Genomic DNA, 17922 nt, shown 5'->3' on the forward strand with positions numbered 1-17922 from the left:
TGCTTATCTTTGAGCTGTTGTAAGAAGCCATAGGTTCCACAGTAAACAACAACACACATTTGTTCCTAAGGATATTATGATCCCTGATAAAGAGCATTAAAGGTCTTAAAGTACCGCTTCAAATTTCCTGACTTTACAACTTTAATATATATGGAAAGTAGTAATCATAGCCTGTAGAGCATACACAATGTAACATCTTACACTTCCTTATCAGTTAGCTCGCCACTGTTTACAATGAGAATCTTGTACTAATGCTAGCCAGAGGCTGGGCTCAAGCCCGGGCTGTTGTAGAGAGGCAGGAAGGAAAGCTGTTTTTCAATACATCATTACTTTTGTTGGATGGAGCACAAAGAGAGAGGAAATGCAGAGCCGAGTGGCAGCACCTCAAAGACTTCCTGGGTATGCAGTCAGTGAGGTGTGCACACGACTAGAGAGTTTGTGTTCTCCATGGACAGCTCTCAACACTAAGCAGAAATGAAACATGCGTCAATACGCAGTCACTTCTGCACTCCGTGGAACTCAATAACATCCACATCAAAAACCACCTCTGGGAATTCAAGCGAATTAGAAAATCATATTGTTCAAAGGGTACATTTGAGATAACAGATAATGGACACAAAAGGCTACCACTGTTTGTTTTTCTATTGAATTTGGATAAATGGATTATTTGGTGGCAGAGAAAAAAGAATTAACATTTACATTCAAAGCAATAGTCACAGACAGAGCCACTGCTGCACTGACCAACTCAGCGATGGGCTATTTAATAGTGGCTAAAAGAGCAAGCTACTGTTTAGACATGCTAGAAGAAGGGAAAGTCAAACCATATCATCAGATTGCTTTGTAGAAACCCACGTTGACAATGAAAGTAAGTAATTTAAACTTGCATGGATATTAATACGAATTTATCATCTTAGACTATTCTATTATAGCTATTACCAGACACAAGTAATTTTATTAGAGATATATTCAGGGTTCATACTCTAGTGTGTTCCAAGTCTAAAAAGCACGGATGGTGGCTAATTACATTTTAGCCCCTGGCTCAGCTGCAGTGGAGGGGTGGTGCAGTGAGCCAGAGACCACACCTCCGCCACAGTAGTCAAAAAACAACAAAACATATAACTCCCTTATATTTTAACCCTGGGGAAAGAATTCAAAGTCTAGGCTGCTCAGCTTTAGATGGAGAATTAGCCTTCGTCACCAACAAAGCTACTTGAATTTGAAACCTAGGTCACTTTGAAACACAAATTTTGTCTCTGCATACATCCAAAGTCAAAAGGATTTAGAAACACGAAGCGTGGTTTCCTGTTTTGAAAATCAGAACATGGGTTTAGATTTTTAAGAGTTGGTTTTAAGAATTAGTTGATTACATCTTGTGCAGCACATAGAGGCCGTATTACATTTCATTCATGTTGATATAAGCTGGAAGAGAAATTCTTGAGATTCTTGCATGTTAGTTCATATTAGACTTAATATGACTTAATTAATGCAAATATATAAACATGGGGCAATGCATTTAGGTGTGCAAGTATGGTCACAGCATGTTTAAGTTTAAGCCAAGCACCACAATAGGGAAGAAAGGTGACTTAAGTGACTTTAAAAGTGGCATGATTGCTGGTGCCTGACAGGCTGGTCTGAGTATTTTAGAAAGTGCTGATCTGCTGGGATTTTCAGCGCAGATATCTCTAGGGTTTATAGACAATCATCCGAAAAAGAGAAAATATCCAGTCAACAGCAATGTTCTGAGTGAAAATACTGTCTTGGATAGAGGTGGATAGCAGAGGAGAATGGCCAGACTGTTTCACACTGATAAGAAGTCAACAGTAACTCAAATAACTACTTGTTGCCACCATGGAGAAGTACATCTTTGAGCACACAACATATCAAACCTTTAAACAGATGGGTTTAGAGCAGCAGAAGACCACACTCCTGTCATCTAAGAATAGGAAACTGAGACTACAATTTGCATTCACTAAAATTGGACAACAGAAATTGGGAAAAAATCTGTCTGGTATGATGAGTTTCGACTTCTGCTGCAACATTTGGTTGGGATCAGAATTTAGCATAAACAATGGGCATGGCTCTATCATGCCTGGTATCAATGGTTCAGGATAGTGGTAGTGGTGTCATGGTGTTTAGATATCTTCTTGGCACATTTTGATACTCTTACCACTAATTAAGCATAATTTAAATACCACAGATAACCTACACTGAACAAAAATATAAACGCAACACTTTTGTTTTTGCTCCCATTCCCCATGGGATGGACGTAGAGACCTAAAATTCATTCCAGATACACAATATAACCATCCCTCCCAAACAGTGGTCACAAATCAGTCCAAATGTGTGGTAGTGGGCACATCTGCTATATTGAGATAATCCATCCCACAGCGTGTACCAGTTCCCACGAATATCCAACAACCTCGCACAGCCATTGAAGTGGAGTGGACCAACATTCCAAAGGCCACAATTGACAATCTGATAGACTCCATGCGACGATGTGTTGCACTGCATGAGGCAAATGGTGGTCACACCAGATACTGACCGGTTCTGGGTCCCCAGATCCCCAATAGCGCAAAAAACTGCACATTCCAGGGTGGCCTTTTGTTGTGGGCAGTCTGAGGTACACCTGTGCACTACTCATGATGTCAGATCAGCATCCTGATGTGGCACACCTGTGAGGTGGGATGGATTATTTCAATATAGCAGATGTGCCCACTACCACACATTTGGACTGATTTGTGACCACTGTTTGGGAGGGATGGTTATATTGTGTATCTGGAATGAATTTTAGGTCTCTACGTCCATCCCATGGGGAATGGGAGCAAAAACAAAAGTGTTGCGTTTATATTTTTGTTCAGTGTATATACCTTTATGACCACAGTGGTACGCATCTTTACATTTTACAGTCTTATAGTTCTCTCTGAGCTTTGTGCAATGAATCCCTAATTACGTAACATTTCTATGATTTATATACTTGTTTTTTCTCTCTTCCTTTTTTGGGGTGGAGGAGTCCAAAATTTTTAAATAAATAAATAGATAAAGTTTTTCTTTTCATTTTAACAAAATGGCCCATAAAATGGGGATTCATTTTATCATGCACCACCAAAATCTGTGCAGCAGAAGATGCCTGAAAATTCTCCAACTGTAATTTTTAATCTTTAAATCCCCAACATTTGCACTGCAGACAGTCTTATACCCATTAAAAACTGTGGGAAGGTTTTATTAATAAATAAATAAAAATGTATTGAATATCACACAGAAATCAACTGGAAATTTACTATCTTTTCTACATTTGCTTAGCCTTAAGTCATTTAGGCGTGGAGCTTATAACACACCTAGACAGTACCAGAAAGCATATTTGTTTTCAACCGCAAATAAGCGTTAAAAATCCATCCTTTCTAGATATTATTTAGTTGCTAAAGGCTGCTGGTCCTTGCATCATATCCTTGTGAAGACACAGCAATATCTAGCTACATCCTTGTAGCGAAAACACCATCCCCCTTTAACACTCATCTCCTCCTATCAAGAGTTTTTGAAGCGGTGAACTGAAAGCAAAAGGCAAAATGGGCTTAATAGACCCACTGAGTGTATAAAAAAGAAGCTATGCAGTACAACACAACAACACCAATTGTGTCATAATTCCCACCGTGAGCAGACAGCTCAAGTCATTACTATTGATTATGAGGATACCAGCACTCCCCAAAGACATACAAAGAGGAAGAAGAAGACACATACAGAGGATGGGTGGAAAACAGGATAGCTTGAAAACCCACAGCAACAGAGAGTAGTGGCAGGCAGGACTAACCACTGAGATGGGCCATGCATTTAAAACCTTTATGATATGTATAAAAGTCTTTTCAAAGACAACAGCAAAAGTTATTGATCAACCATTTTTTTTATAGCTTTTCTATAGTAATCTCAACATTTTGAGGGGTTTTAATGCCAGATTCGGGGGTTTAATGTGATAACTGGCTAATAATGGGGATTTTCATTTGATGATCACCATTGTTTGTAGATTTACAATTATTTTGCAATTGAATGATGACATTTCTTGTGTGTTAATTACTTATATACATAAAAAGAAAGAAAGAAAGGCAGGGAAAGAAATAAAGTTTGATCAAACACAACTTTAATCTATCAAAATTATCTAAAAAGTTGTCCTTCTTAGATGCTCCAAACATATTAATTAAATAATGTATTAATTAAACCATGTAGGAAACAAATAATTCAGAGTGATCCTGTGGCCTTACACTGGCCTGCTGGTAATTCTCAGTTAATGATAGAGCAGTAATAGGAGCTGAATGGAGGAGGAGGAGGAGGATGGGCTGCTCAAAAGAGTAACTCAAGGAAGACAGACAGGTATAGAGCAGAGGGAGAAATGGGGTTCACCCTTCTTATTTCATTTCATCAGGCCCTTGGGGAGCTTGGAACATAACAGAATGTCGTAAGAAATGAGGCAAAGTGAGAGACGGAGAGAAAGAGTATGTTTATCAGCTCACCTCCTCTGGCTGGCTCGTAGGATCAAGGCTGCTTGCTTTGTACATTATTAAACAACTCCATTTGTTACACAGCAGTGGTTTGTGTGTATGTGTGCATGTATGAGCTGAACAGATAGATCACACCGAAATACTGGAATATCTGTTGTTGTAAAGGTAAAGAAAAATATGTTTTTAGCTAAAGGAGCGAAGCTAAAATAGCCCATAGGATTTTCTCAATATTTATCATACCCGAAAAGTTTTGTACAAGTGAGTTTTCTGATATTAGACTGTGGCAGCAAAGGCATTAAACTGTATAAGTCAGAAAAAAGAAAATGTTCTGAAAAATTTCAGAATTACAGACTGACTGATGTCGTGTACTTTGTATTTTTGTCAGGATTGTGCTGCCGAGCACTCTTAAATATTCTTGCTGAGTGTTAAGAATTAAAAATTAGAATTAGTGCAATCATCCTAAAATACAGCTCAGTGAGGAGTAATTGGGAACCCTTCCATTTCTTAATAAAGTTGAAATATTTTAGGGTCATACATAAAAAAGGACACAAATACAAATATAATATGAAAAAATATATATGCAACAACAAATCTGAAAGACAGTAATGGCATAATGCACAAAGTCTCTAAGACATGTGCTGAACCAGACAAGCAGTACATGCATATGAACAAAAAGTGTACACCTTAAAGAGAGAGACACCAGCCATGTACAAGGCAACCCTCAGTTGCCAAGGAGACGACCCCTATCGTTCATGCATCCTTCCTTATTCATCCATCCTGCCTCATCTACCTTTGCAAAGTCACGTATAAATGGGGTGGATGAATAATTAAGCTGCATTAGGGGCTTTATTGATGAAATAAAGACATCCCCACCTGACTCACTCCATCTTGTCATACCCTTTTTGTAAAGTACCTTTTACTTGGTTTGCAAACACTTACACACAGTTTCCTTTTTGTCTTTTTCTTGGCTGTATAATTGCTGTTGATAACCAGCAGATGTTAGTACCTTATGCCTAAGTCACACAGACCCAAGGACCTGTCAGTGATCCCCTGGGAACCACTGGTCGCAAGGAAAAAGGTGTATTCCCTGACTAGTTGCAAGTGTTTGCAAAATGTCCCATCCATGGTATGAAACATATACTATTGCCTTCAGAGTGAGATCTCAACTTAAATGAACCTCAGTGAGCTGCGCAGTTTCAATGGTAGAGCTTTCATATTGTTTTAATACGTGACCGTTTATATTACTTCTGAAAAAAGTATGATTTGTTCTGTTGTATGTGCATTATGTGCTAAGAGTGGATGCTTGTTTTCATGGGTAAAGAGATTACCTTACTGCAATTTAACAACTGTGTTGCACTTCAAAACATTGACGTCAACTACCATGCCAATACAGTATTACAGAAGAACCTTAAAACATACACTTTGCCCATGGGTTTAGTGTTCGCTTCCCCTTTAATAGTTAAAGAAACATTGGGTAGCAAAGGCATGGTTAATGATGAGCAAATGCAGCCCCTAGCTAAGACCTTCAGCCCACATTCATCATGAATTCAATTTCCCCAATGCACGTACAAAGAGTATCTGGAATCATTACAACACAACTAGCAGGCATCCCCTGCTCATAAATAAGCCTGTTAATTGACCTGTCATAGCTAATTGCTGCAGGGGATATGAGACTGGTGAGTGTGTGTTTAAGAAAAAGAGTTTATCTGTACGTCTGCATACTGTACTGTGCAACAACCACCCTTTGTATTTTCCTAGGCAAAGGGGAACTCGATAAGGTGATTTATTGACATGTAAAAACTAGAGATGGACCGATCCGATATTACGTATCGGTCCGATACTGACCTAAATTACTGGATCGGATATCGGAGAAAAATAAAAAATGTAATCCGATCCATTAAATATCACGAAAGCAGCTCACAAAACTTGCAACACGCCGTAACTCACCTCAGAACGTTAGCACGTTGGAGCAGTATGCATCACGTGATAGAGCGGCTGTGGCATGCAGGATAGCATTTGGAGCTTCGCTAGCAACCCGGCATTTCATCTCCGACAAAGTTATCCCGAGAGAAGTAAAGCAAGTGTGTAAGTCCATCTCTGAATGTTTGTAAAGCATTCCTGCGTTAAGCTTAACAAACGACTGCCTCTTCTTGCTGCTACTTCAATCATGAAACTGCTTAACGATCAGCTGATCGGCTTTTCTGTCGCGAGTCCTTGTCTCTAGTTTGCTTTTGGCCCACTTTGCACCAGAAAGAGGAAACCAGCGGATAAACAACAGCAGCACGTTTAAGCTTGATCAGCTGTTGTTAGAATTTATTTAATATTACTTTCTACTCCAGGATCTTTTTCTATGTAGCTGACGCTGGTAACTGTGCAGGGGCGGATCTAGCAAAGTTTAGCCAGGGGGGCCGATAGGGCATTAACAGGGAAAAGGGGGCACAAAGACATACTTTTCTTTCTTATTCTCATTTAAAATGTCTAGCTTTTAATAAATAATTATCTGACACCCAAAGTTTTAATTTGATGCAAAATGAATAGAAGTCCATTACTGTATATAGTGACTATTAAGTCTAATATATATACCCTAGTAAGCTATAGTACTTTTTCCTTTGGGAAGGTACCATCTGTGCAGTCTGCAATTTTGTTGAAGAAAGATGTTGAATCTATTTAATATTTCTTGAAAAATAATTGATTTCTGTGCATTTTTTTTCACACTGCATCAAATTAAGGTTGATTACGTCGATTAAGCATCATGAGGTGGAGCGTGAGGGGTGGTTCCCTATTTTTTATTTATTTATTTTTGTTGTTGCTGGGAGTTGGAACCCTATTAGTTAGGTTGCTTAATATTTACGCTAAGTACTCTTTAAAATACCAGAATAGGGAGGATGGTGTAGGTTTAAGTTTATTAGATTGATCAGTATTGCTGAACTATGAAATATTTTTTTTGCATACAGGTATAACAGAATAGCTTTAGTGTAGTTGTTGTTTTAAACTTGAGTATGAACTTATACAAAATGCAGCAAGATATTTAAAAAACAGCTTTGTTGATTAAAAAACACTATATCGGATTCATATCGGTATCGGCAGATATCCAAATTTATGATATCGGTATCGGTATCGGACATAAAAAAGTGGTATCGTGCCATCTCTAGTAAAAACATACATGTAGATGCAGTATGCAAGGCAAAAACAATCCTAATGAGGCTGAAAGTCAGTATTTGGTATGACTACCTTGATTCTTTAATGGTGAGATGGAGGAGGCAAATCCATATTGTTCATTCGTGTTGTGCTTTTCTTTTAATCCAGGTTTGCTTTTACTGTATTTGGGACCATTGCTATACAGAGAAGCAAAGCCTTTTCAAGTCAGGTGCTTTCTACACTGAATCAAAATCTAATGGTAATTTTTCTGTGTTCATAATTAAATCATTTTTAACAAAACCACTGGCTTAAACACAGCCCAAACCATGACTGAACCTCCACCATGTTTTACATTGGCTGCAGACACTCACTGACTTGTTTTGTGTATATAATCAAGTGATACCTGTCAAGTAATTGAGTGCAGATCTTTTAACTGTTCCCATAATTAGATCTACTGTAACGGGCTAACGAGAATACTTTCACTTTACGTGATCATGTGATCCTGTTGTTTGGAAAAGGTTATCTGCTGGCCTGAGGTTAATTATCACTTTAAAAAACAGACTCAAAACAGTTTTATTCTCACAGACTTGCATTTAACTGTGTGTATGTGATTATGTGTGTGTGTTTTAACTTATATTTTACTTCTTTACAAAGCTTTTTAAAGCTTTTATCTTCTGTGTCAAGCACATTGAGTTTATGTGTAAGGAAATATGCTACATATATGCTGTACCCCTCTTGACCTCTTCACATATATTTAGTGATGATTTGAAACAACAATTTCAAATTTGAATTCATGATTCCACAAGACCTGCTGCCACTGATCTTCTGTCCAGTTCTTGAGTAATATGGCATACCTCAACTTTACTTCTATGTTTCTCTTTCTTATCAGTGGCTTCTTGATAGTAGGCCATCCACTGAGACCATTTCTGATGAGGTTTCAGTGAACAGTAGATGTCTCAGTTGAAAGGCAAGATGCACTCTCAGGTCCTGTGTTAGTTGTTTCATGGGTTTTCCTATTTCTTAAAGACTGCTATAGATAGTATTTTAGGCTTGCAACGTTTTCTTTCCTCCTCAGTTTATTCGGTTTCCTTTTTTTTCCCTTAACAGACTACTGGTAACAAAGTGTCTAAAGGTTACAATCTAAGATTAATTATTTGCTAAGTTCTCTGTCATATGTAGACACAACACTGGGGGATCCCTCAAGCTATAGGTGCCTTTTTATGTTTGAATAATTCATAGGTCATTGTTAAGTGGAAAGAGGAACTGCTCAAGACCACTTGAAAAAGACCACAAATTAAAGAAAGTCTAGTTCCTTAAAAACAAAATATAAAGAAAGGAGGGTTGCTCAAGACTTTTGCATAGTACAGATGCCTGAATCTACACTGTATGCTTGTGATTTTATTTGTGCATAGATGTATGTAGAATGTAGACAGATATATGGAAAAAGAATGTGTGATGGGGTATTGGCAGCCTGATAGCTGAAGACTGTCCTTTTTAAATTTAAAGCCATTAGTCATCAGCCCTGAGTGAAGATATCTTAAAAACAGACCAGGACAAGAATCAAGCCAGTTACTCCACTTGCCCCAACACTCCACGAGAGAGAAAGACAAGTGGAGAGAATGGGGACTAAACAGACAGAGACAGCAAAACACACATAGCAAAACTTAATTGTCATCATTTTTGCCCTCCCTTTTTCTCACCCTCCGCTGGATTTTAAACATTCTAAAATAGACACATATACACAAACTCACAAACAAACCCATGGAGTAAGAAAAACTGGAAAAATGAGTGAGAAAGGAAACATCATGTCCAGTTAGAAAGAAGGACTGAGTCATCTAGTTTGTTCTGCCACATGCCAACAGGGAAGAACTAACTGCAAGCGCAGCTGCCAAAGAGCCGAAGGGACTTCAAGGATGTGTCAACAGACAGTGCTCAAACACGGGCGCTTCTTCTGTTATGTCTTCCAGGCTATTTTCTTCCACTATTGACTGAATGTGCACAGTTACTGTAACCCAAACTTTAAACTTCCGGTGAACTTAAACAAGAAAAGATGACTGTACAGCTGAAAGCATGAAAAATTGCACCCCTTGAACTGAACTGAGAAATAGTTCGGATAATTTTCTAATCCAGTCGAACAGACTTTTAAATGGAGTTTCATTTGAGGGTAACAGTTCTTGTATAAGCAACAATCAGAGATCGGAAATCACCAGCTAGTGTAGAAGGCCTGAGGGAGTTCTCTTGCAATTGTCTTTGTACAGTAAATTGAATTGTCACCGTCCAATCAAGTGCGTGTTCCTTTACTGAAGTACTAGCTTTCCTACTGTACAATCACAAGTTAGTATGCCAGTTCTTGTCAAACTAGTGTTTTCATGAAGAGTTTTTTGCAAATGCAAGAACATTGAGTTGGTGCTCTCTCTTTGTATCAGCTGCATTACTTTCTCTTCATGGGAGAAGTTGAAAATAAACTACCTACACTGTAACTAAGAAGCACTGTTTTGTCTGTGACACACAATTCACAATCCACCAGGCTTTTAACAGGAGGATCTTGCAACTTTAATCAAGTGCAAGTGCAAGTCCAGATGTGTGACTAATGAAAAGGAATAAAAAGTGCCCTTGACCCCCACAGGTACAAAATCTGGTGTCTTAGTTATGCCCTTTGGATTCACTCGTACCTTTAGAGGTAGAAGCCACTGTTAATCAATCCAAAGTTATTTCGAGTCATCACTTTTATCATGTGATCAGACTGGTCTCTTCCAGGCAGACAATTGTCGTATTCATAGTGCAAAAATTGTGTGAATCACATGCCGGGGCCTTCGCAGTCAGATCTGAACTACAGTATGGGAGGTTTTGTACAAACGAAAATAGCAATGAAAAAGTAATGAATATCTTTTTGAAAAATGACATTTTATTCCTCATGTGGACCTCATTGTTGGATTAATTCCAAGTTATACTGAAGCTGTTATCCTTAAAAAAAAAAAAATAAATAAATAAAAAAAACCCCCAACAGATTTGGTCTTGTATTTCTGTCCATTTGTGTACCTCTAAAACTAAGGAAGCAATATAGGAATTAAACCAACCCAGAGGCTAAAGAAATACGCTTGCAAGCAGTCCTCAACATAAATATGCCATCCATGCAGAAGGTACTATATTAGGTTGAATGCTCATTGTGATCCTGTTGTTTGGAAAAGGTTATCTGCTGGCCTGAGGTTAATTATCACTTTAAAAAACAGACTCAAAACAGTTTTATTCTCACAGACTTGCATTTAACTGTGTGTATGTGATTATGTGTGTGTGTTTTAACAATCACATTTTTGGTTCTGGTTCATTTACTGGCTTGTATATTTGGGACCAACACATTTGCTAGCACCAAAACAGAGCCAGTCCAGTCTATACTAAAGACCTGTTTGAAATGCCAGGATGTTTTTCTTTTGTTTTGTTTCTGGAAACAAATAAATTAAGCATCAGTATTTATAGAAATTTATTGTATTTGATCACCACTAGCTACAGATGTTTATGTCTGTTTACTTTCATTTAGAGGTCAAAGCTGTATGCATAGCTGCACATTTATGTCATTTGGACCTTTCAAATCTGTGTGAAATCTTGCTGCCAGCCGTGAGATTAGCACATTCTTGATGAAGTGAATGATTTTCTGGTTACTACGTGAATAGGCTTGCTGCTGACATTCAGCAGAAAATGAGCCCGATGTGTAATCAAAGGTCCCCATTTATCAATAATGCCCTCAGTGCTAAAATGTCAAAATCCTGTATCCACATTTATTTAAGAAATGAAAAATGCACACAAGTCATACAAAAAGCTTGGGGTTAATTTATATGTATCATATTTTTCATTGCCTTCATTAGTACTACTTTTGGCACAAATTTGTATAACTTGATATATAATAATGTCACATTATATTGATTCCATTGGGTGTACTCTCACATTGCAGAGCATGTCCACCTGCAGTGTCGAAGCCACTGAGGGGAGGACTGACTGGATATATGACCGCTAAAAGGGGTATGAATTCTTTCCCAACACACTGCACCAACCCACTCCTAAAAGCTTAAATACTGTATTTGTTTTTATGCTAGCTGAAAGTCTCTTCCAAAACAGAAGAGAAATGAGATTATTGGATATTAGTTAACTCAAACATCAATAAATATAAAGCGATAGTGATTTTGGGAAGTAGATCTCTGGGCGGTTTAAATGTCAGTCTTTAAAATATGTTGTGAAAAATTCAAGCAGTGTTTCAAGACCAACCCTTTTTGGGAATTTCCTCATTTACATTAATTCATGGTATACAATCCCAGTGCTGGCTTTGCGCAGTGGAGAACTTTTCTCTTGGGAAAGACACAGTAGAGAGAAAATGGCTGAGGCAGAGGGACATCCCACAGATGAAAGAGATGACAAAAAATAGATTTTTTTGTGTGTTTTGTCAAAATACAGTTAGGTCTATGATTTGTTGGACAAAGACACATCTTCTGTAGTTTTGCCTTAGTACGCCACCACAGTGGATTTTAAACTAGCCAATCAATATGTGATTGAAGTGCAGACTTTCAACTTTAGTTTTAAGGGTTTTTCAAAAGATTTCGCATTAACTGTTTAGGAATTACAGCCATCTTTATACACAGTGCCCCGTGTTCAAAGGGTTAGAATTAATTGGAAAATTGACTGACACACAGTTTTGTGCACTAGGTGAGACCTGTTTTCTTGTTATTTCATGGCAAATGAAGCAAACATAATATCTGAACTGGATTCAAAGAGTTGAATTTCTACGTCGGAGCTTTTTGACAGAATTTTAAGTATGAGAGATGTCTGTGCAAGTGAGAGAGGCCATCATTTGTCTGAAAAACCAAACAAAAAAGCGAAACAGCAACAAAAAAACCAATCAGAGAGATAATAAATAACTTTGTGGCCAAATCAAAAATCTGGTACACTATATTAATAAAACAACGAAATACTAAGGTCTACAATCAAGAGACATCTTTGCAAATAGAAATATAGACTGGAAAAGCCACTCACGATATTAAGCATACCACATTATCGACATGTATGGCTCCTACTGGTCACTAGGTCACTAGTGTTTATTATTGATGTGACTGCTGATTCTGTAATCACCAATCCTACGAAGCAAAGAAATCAGAAAGGCCTTACCTGAAAGGGTCCACTGGGGGTAACATCAAAGAATGCTTTCTTCCAGTCTGGGCCTTGATGACCAGATTTTGTCCACATTGCTCGGTCCACAGAGGCTATGCTTCTCACTCGCAGATAAACATTGAGAGTACCTGTGAAAAAAAATCCCATGCGCAGCCACACATCCAGACAAACACAGCCACAAACATGTACAGGAATTTAGAAACACTCAGTGTCATTGTCACTCTTGCTGGTTTTATAGTTATGGTCATTACCAAACACAGATATATTCCACTGCAAAAAATTATAATAATAATAATACTAGAGCAAAGATCAGTTTGTCTTGGAAGAATGGCCAAATATTACTCCTGAAATTTGTGAAACACACTATCATCCTGTTGAGATTTGAGTCTGTCCCCCAAAATAAAACTGACTATAATAAATATTTAAACAAGATTCCGATTTCAATAGCTAAAGGTGCCGTGACTTTTGTTGCATTTTATTACCATTGTGAGGACTGTATATTTAATATAGCAAGTCTAAAACTCTACCCTTTTGTTTTACTTGCCATGGAGAAATAATCCAAATAGTGTCCATCTCTTTTTTCCCCTCTCTCTGTCTCTTTCGGGTCTCTAAAAGTAGGTGTGAGAGAATCATTCATCTTCTTAATGATCCCCAGCCAGCTCCTAATTGGAACATTAACCAACCACGAGTCTCTTAAACAAATTTGCAAGCAGGAGGCATGCTATGCTATACTATATTTGTGTGTGTGTGTGTGTATACGTACTTATAGACTTATGCTTACACAATGGAATCAATCATTGTTTTATGAAACTATAAGCCTATATTCTTTAAATCCTAGAAAAATCACCAGGCTGGCAGCACTAAGCATCATACTTTGTCACAGGAGATTTGTGATACTAGGGGAAGGATCCAACTGAGCAGTTAAGCAACATGTTTCAACTGTCTGTGGGCACCGAGGGAAGCAGTGTTATCGGACTGTCAATCCAGTCTTCACCTTAACCCTACATATTTTAGCACTGTGAAAATGTCAAATAAAACAAATGACGCTGTTTAATTAAACATTTCTGGCACATTTACACAGATTTAAAGATTTGTTTGGCAAGTGGCAGATGGCTGTTTTGATTCCAGTTGATAACAGGAAGGGCATCTCATTTAAAAAAAAAAATCCAGACATGTGGAGGTGCTGTAGTGATCGTTGTGACAAGGGAGGAGGGGAAAATAGCTTTAGTGGAAGCCAAATTGATAACAGCTACAGCCAGTAGCTAGTCGATATATATTGAGAACCACCAATACCTCCAGCAAACCACTAACCAAACATGACTCCAATCAAAGAACATCTTGTTCTTATTGAGTTTTTAGATTCTGTGTGAATTACATAAAATAATATGCCATATTTAGTTGCTTTTGAAAGCCATGATTCTTTTGCTGCCTTTGAATCAGTAAAGCTGTTTTCCCATGGTTGTGATCATTATAAGGAAAGTCTAGTCTCCGCTAGAGATGAGCAGTAACGCGTTACCAATTACTATTTTCAAGTAACGAGTAAAGTAAGGGATTACTATTGCAAAAAAGTAATGAAATTACTGTTACTTTCCCCATACTTTGCCTTACTGCATTACTAAACCGTGATTTTGTTTGTGAGAGTGTCTCATGACAATGACGTACGAGTGTGTGACGTCTGTGGCAGCAACAGACGTGCGTAGTAGATCAACAATGGATAATATAGAGTGTGAGAGAGAGTACGACCATGCAGCATTTAAAGCTTGGAAGTCCTGACATTACTTTAGTCCGTGAAAAGTGGCAAAAACATTAGCGCCCACTGTACACTCTGCACGGGAAGGAAACTTCGTTCTACAGTGAAAAATTTAAATTAAAATCTGAGCAAGCACCTAACAAGCTGCCACAGGAATGTGAAATTCACAGAGAAACCCCTGGATCCCCCTACTGACATGACCGCTGCAGCACCGGGCAAATCTCCACCCACTCCTGCTAAACAGGTGAAAATAGACTTAAGAGTGACAGGGCTTTGTGCTGCTGAATCTTTGATTTTATTTATGTTTTGATGTGTTTTACTTGCATCTATTTGAAAGAGTGAGTGTAAACACAAAAAAAGTATTTTATTTTATATGCTGATATATGCACAAAAAAGGTTTAAATGTTAAACTAATTTCTTCGAGTCAAAGACTGTTGCATAATTAAATTTTTGCTTGATGCAATTTGCATAAAGTTAAAAGATTAAAACCAATAAAAAAATTTTTAAAAAGAGACTTTTTCATTTGATTCAATTGTATATGATGGATTATGCAGAAAAAAATGGGATTAGGCTGAAAGGTCTGTTGCTTTATTACATATTCAGGTTGTGTATCATGTTTTTAAAAAGTGACTCAGTAATAAGTAAGTAATTACTTTTAAAAATAACCAATCAGTAAAGTAATGGCATTACTTTCTTGGAGAAATAATCAGTAATTAGTAACTAAATACTATTTTCAAGTAACTTGACCAACACCGTTCTCCACAGTGAAAATGCAAACGTAAAACAGATTTTACCTTTTTTATGTAACTGTGGGAAAAAGAATAAGATCACATATACCAAAATGTCTAAAATCATTTTTTTAACACTGAGTATATTTTGCATGGTTTTGTAAAGTCTGGATCTCAGTAAAAATAATGATCTGATAGCGTTGGAACAGCTATATTACTACATTAAAAACATTACAGGTTACTTGCTCTTCTATGAGGTGAAATCTAACAGATAGGTTTTTCAGTGTTCTACAAGGTTTTCCAACTGGAACTTAAATTTCATTTTCAAGAAGTGGACAAACATTAAATGTTAGAAAATATTTACCTCCCAAAGTTCAAAAAAGCAGCATTTCTGCAAGCAAGACCTAATCTTGATGTATAGTATTACCTTTTAACCCAATCTCTTAATGTAACACTACATTAACACTACTCATAGTTCCTTTCTTCTCTCTTTCTCCTCTTACCACCATCACCACCTACACACACACACAGCCAAACGAGTGTTTGCGGACTCTGATAAGCAGTCTATTGATTGGACTGAGGTAAGACAGTATATGCTAGTGAGAGTGTCAGGCAAGCAGAGGAGAAGGCACAGCTCTATCAAGGCTACTTGTCTGTGGAATCATGATTGGGGAAGACAGAGCAGAGATACACAGACCCACACACAGACGGGCATGCACTGCGATACTTGAAATCAAATGAGTTGTTTTTGTTTTGATATCTGAAAGGCCTACATTGGGTTCTCATCTCCCCCCATCCCTCATCTCATCCTAAATAAGGCTCATGGCCTGTCTGGTATGCTTCTGCTGCTGGTTTGCTTTGAAAGCAATGCTGAAGAGTCCAGAGTAAACTGAAGCTTGTAGCCTCTGTCACCAAAGGGCAATACTATTCAGTGTTTTTAGTAAATGCCTGAATCCTTTTTTAAATCTTTGCCATGCAGAGGCTGGTTCTGATGCTTTCCTGAAGATAGGGACCTAAACCTATCAAGTGAGAGACAGACATAAAAAGCATCTAGAAAACCTGTGTATAATTAAAAAGAAAGTTGTGTGTGCAAAATACTATGCTAACATTTATATCGCCAAAGTGGTTTAAAGTGTAATAAAACTGTTTTTCAAACAGCATACAGGAACTAATTGTCTTCAATCACTCTGGAGTGAAAATAATCCAGTAATTCCAAGTAAGCTTGCCAATGGCATTGCAAACCTGAGCCATAAAAAATACTACCCAATGCCAAACAGAACTAATTAAATGTTGTTTATTGTTGCTGCCAGCAAGCCCACAGATAAACATATTAAGGTGAAAAGAAAAACACATCACCTGGGGAGGTCTTTATTTGTGCTGCCCTATTGCAAACCTGCAATCCAAAGTGAGGAAAGGGCATTATTCTTTCTGCCCTCATTTTATTTTGCAAAATCTTTGAAAGGTGCCTTTACCTCTTTTAAACTCTCAAACTCTTAGGATTGCAAACAAGCAAACTATATGTGGGCTAGAAAAGAGCAGCATTTCAACATCTTGTCTGAAAATTGTGTGGCGTCAAAGTGCCCAAATGCTTTCAATATATACAACCTTTTAACACTTTTAGCACACTATGTATCAAGTACATTAAAACTGGCTAGCACTACAGCATGCTCTCACTATTTCTGGACATCAACAGGCTCTCTAAGGCTCTCTATTTTCTGTGCTTAATTTTTCTCAGTATTTTTCTTACCATTCACTTTGGTCTCAGTCTCATCATTAACCATCTCCCTTTTTCAAAAGGTTGGCCAGCCCTCATCCTCCCCTCACTTGTCTTGTCTCATCTCTCACTGACCCCCTGTCTTATCCTCATCTAGTCTCTTTCCATCATTAAGAGGCACACTGTGTCTCCCTAGCAAAACTGTTAGCTCTGCCAAGGTAAGGCAATTAAAGCAACAACAAATTGGACAGACTGGGACGAACAGCACTGGAAATTGAGAGAGGGCTTGCAGCGGTGGTAACACAATGTGCTAATCATATGCAAACATAGTGCAACTGATGTTTCACTGTCTCATTACAAAACATCGAAAATACCTTTGACCAAACTACCCAATAAGAAATGAAGTGCTCCAGTATCTCTTATAAATCTGCCACCTATAAACAGCCATTACATATTATAGTAACAGTCAGGCCACCTCTATTTTAAGCAGAGACATTTTGAGTAGTAGCCATTTTTTGGCTCATTCTTTCTGATCTATTAAGGTTTCTCTCTTTACTGCAAAAGCCTGAATAACCTGACGGAAACATTTCTACTCTATTGTTAGCATGCCATTGAAATATTTGTGCGTGCAAAGCTATTTCTCTGTGGTAGATGTGCCCAAATCTTTGTCTTAATAAACTGCCTCTCATTTCTGAACTTGAATATGCTTAACTATTACATTATCACACTTGGTTACACACACACACACACAATACACTGTGCCCTTTTAAACCAAACACATCCTAAGGAGACAGGGAGGTCAGCAGGTAACAAATGCTAGATTAAAGCATGTATGCTTGGGCTATGGACACATAAGTCAATATTGTGTGTGTGTGTTTGTGGATAAATGTAGGTGTGCCTCTATGTATTTGCTAGGTTTGCCATTTTCCCCCTTTTTTAAAAGAACACATT

General features: G+C 37.8%; 1 protein-coding gene across 1 annotated transcript in view; it reads right to left on the bottom strand.

Annotated features, from left to right (window-relative positions):
* mdga1 (MAM domain containing glycosylphosphatidylinositol anchor 1) overlaps positions 1 to 17922 on the bottom strand; it is a 194697-nt gene that overhangs the window by 19397 nt on the left and 157378 nt on the right. Inside the window, exon 15 of the mRNA XM_085353267.1 lies at positions 12777 to 12907. Coding sequence (XP_085209393.1) covers positions 12777 to 12907 — 131 coding nt within the window. The remainder of the gene's footprint in view (positions 1 to 12776; positions 12908 to 17922) is intronic.

This window comes from Diplotaxodon limnothrissa, linkage group LG1 (assembly GCF_057381915.1).
Source record: "Diplotaxodon limnothrissa isolate DT_005_m linkage group LG1, D_limnothrissa_male_GT1.1, whole genome shotgun sequence".
Taxonomy (NCBI): domain Eukaryota; kingdom Metazoa; phylum Chordata; class Actinopteri; order Cichliformes; family Cichlidae; genus Diplotaxodon; species Diplotaxodon limnothrissa.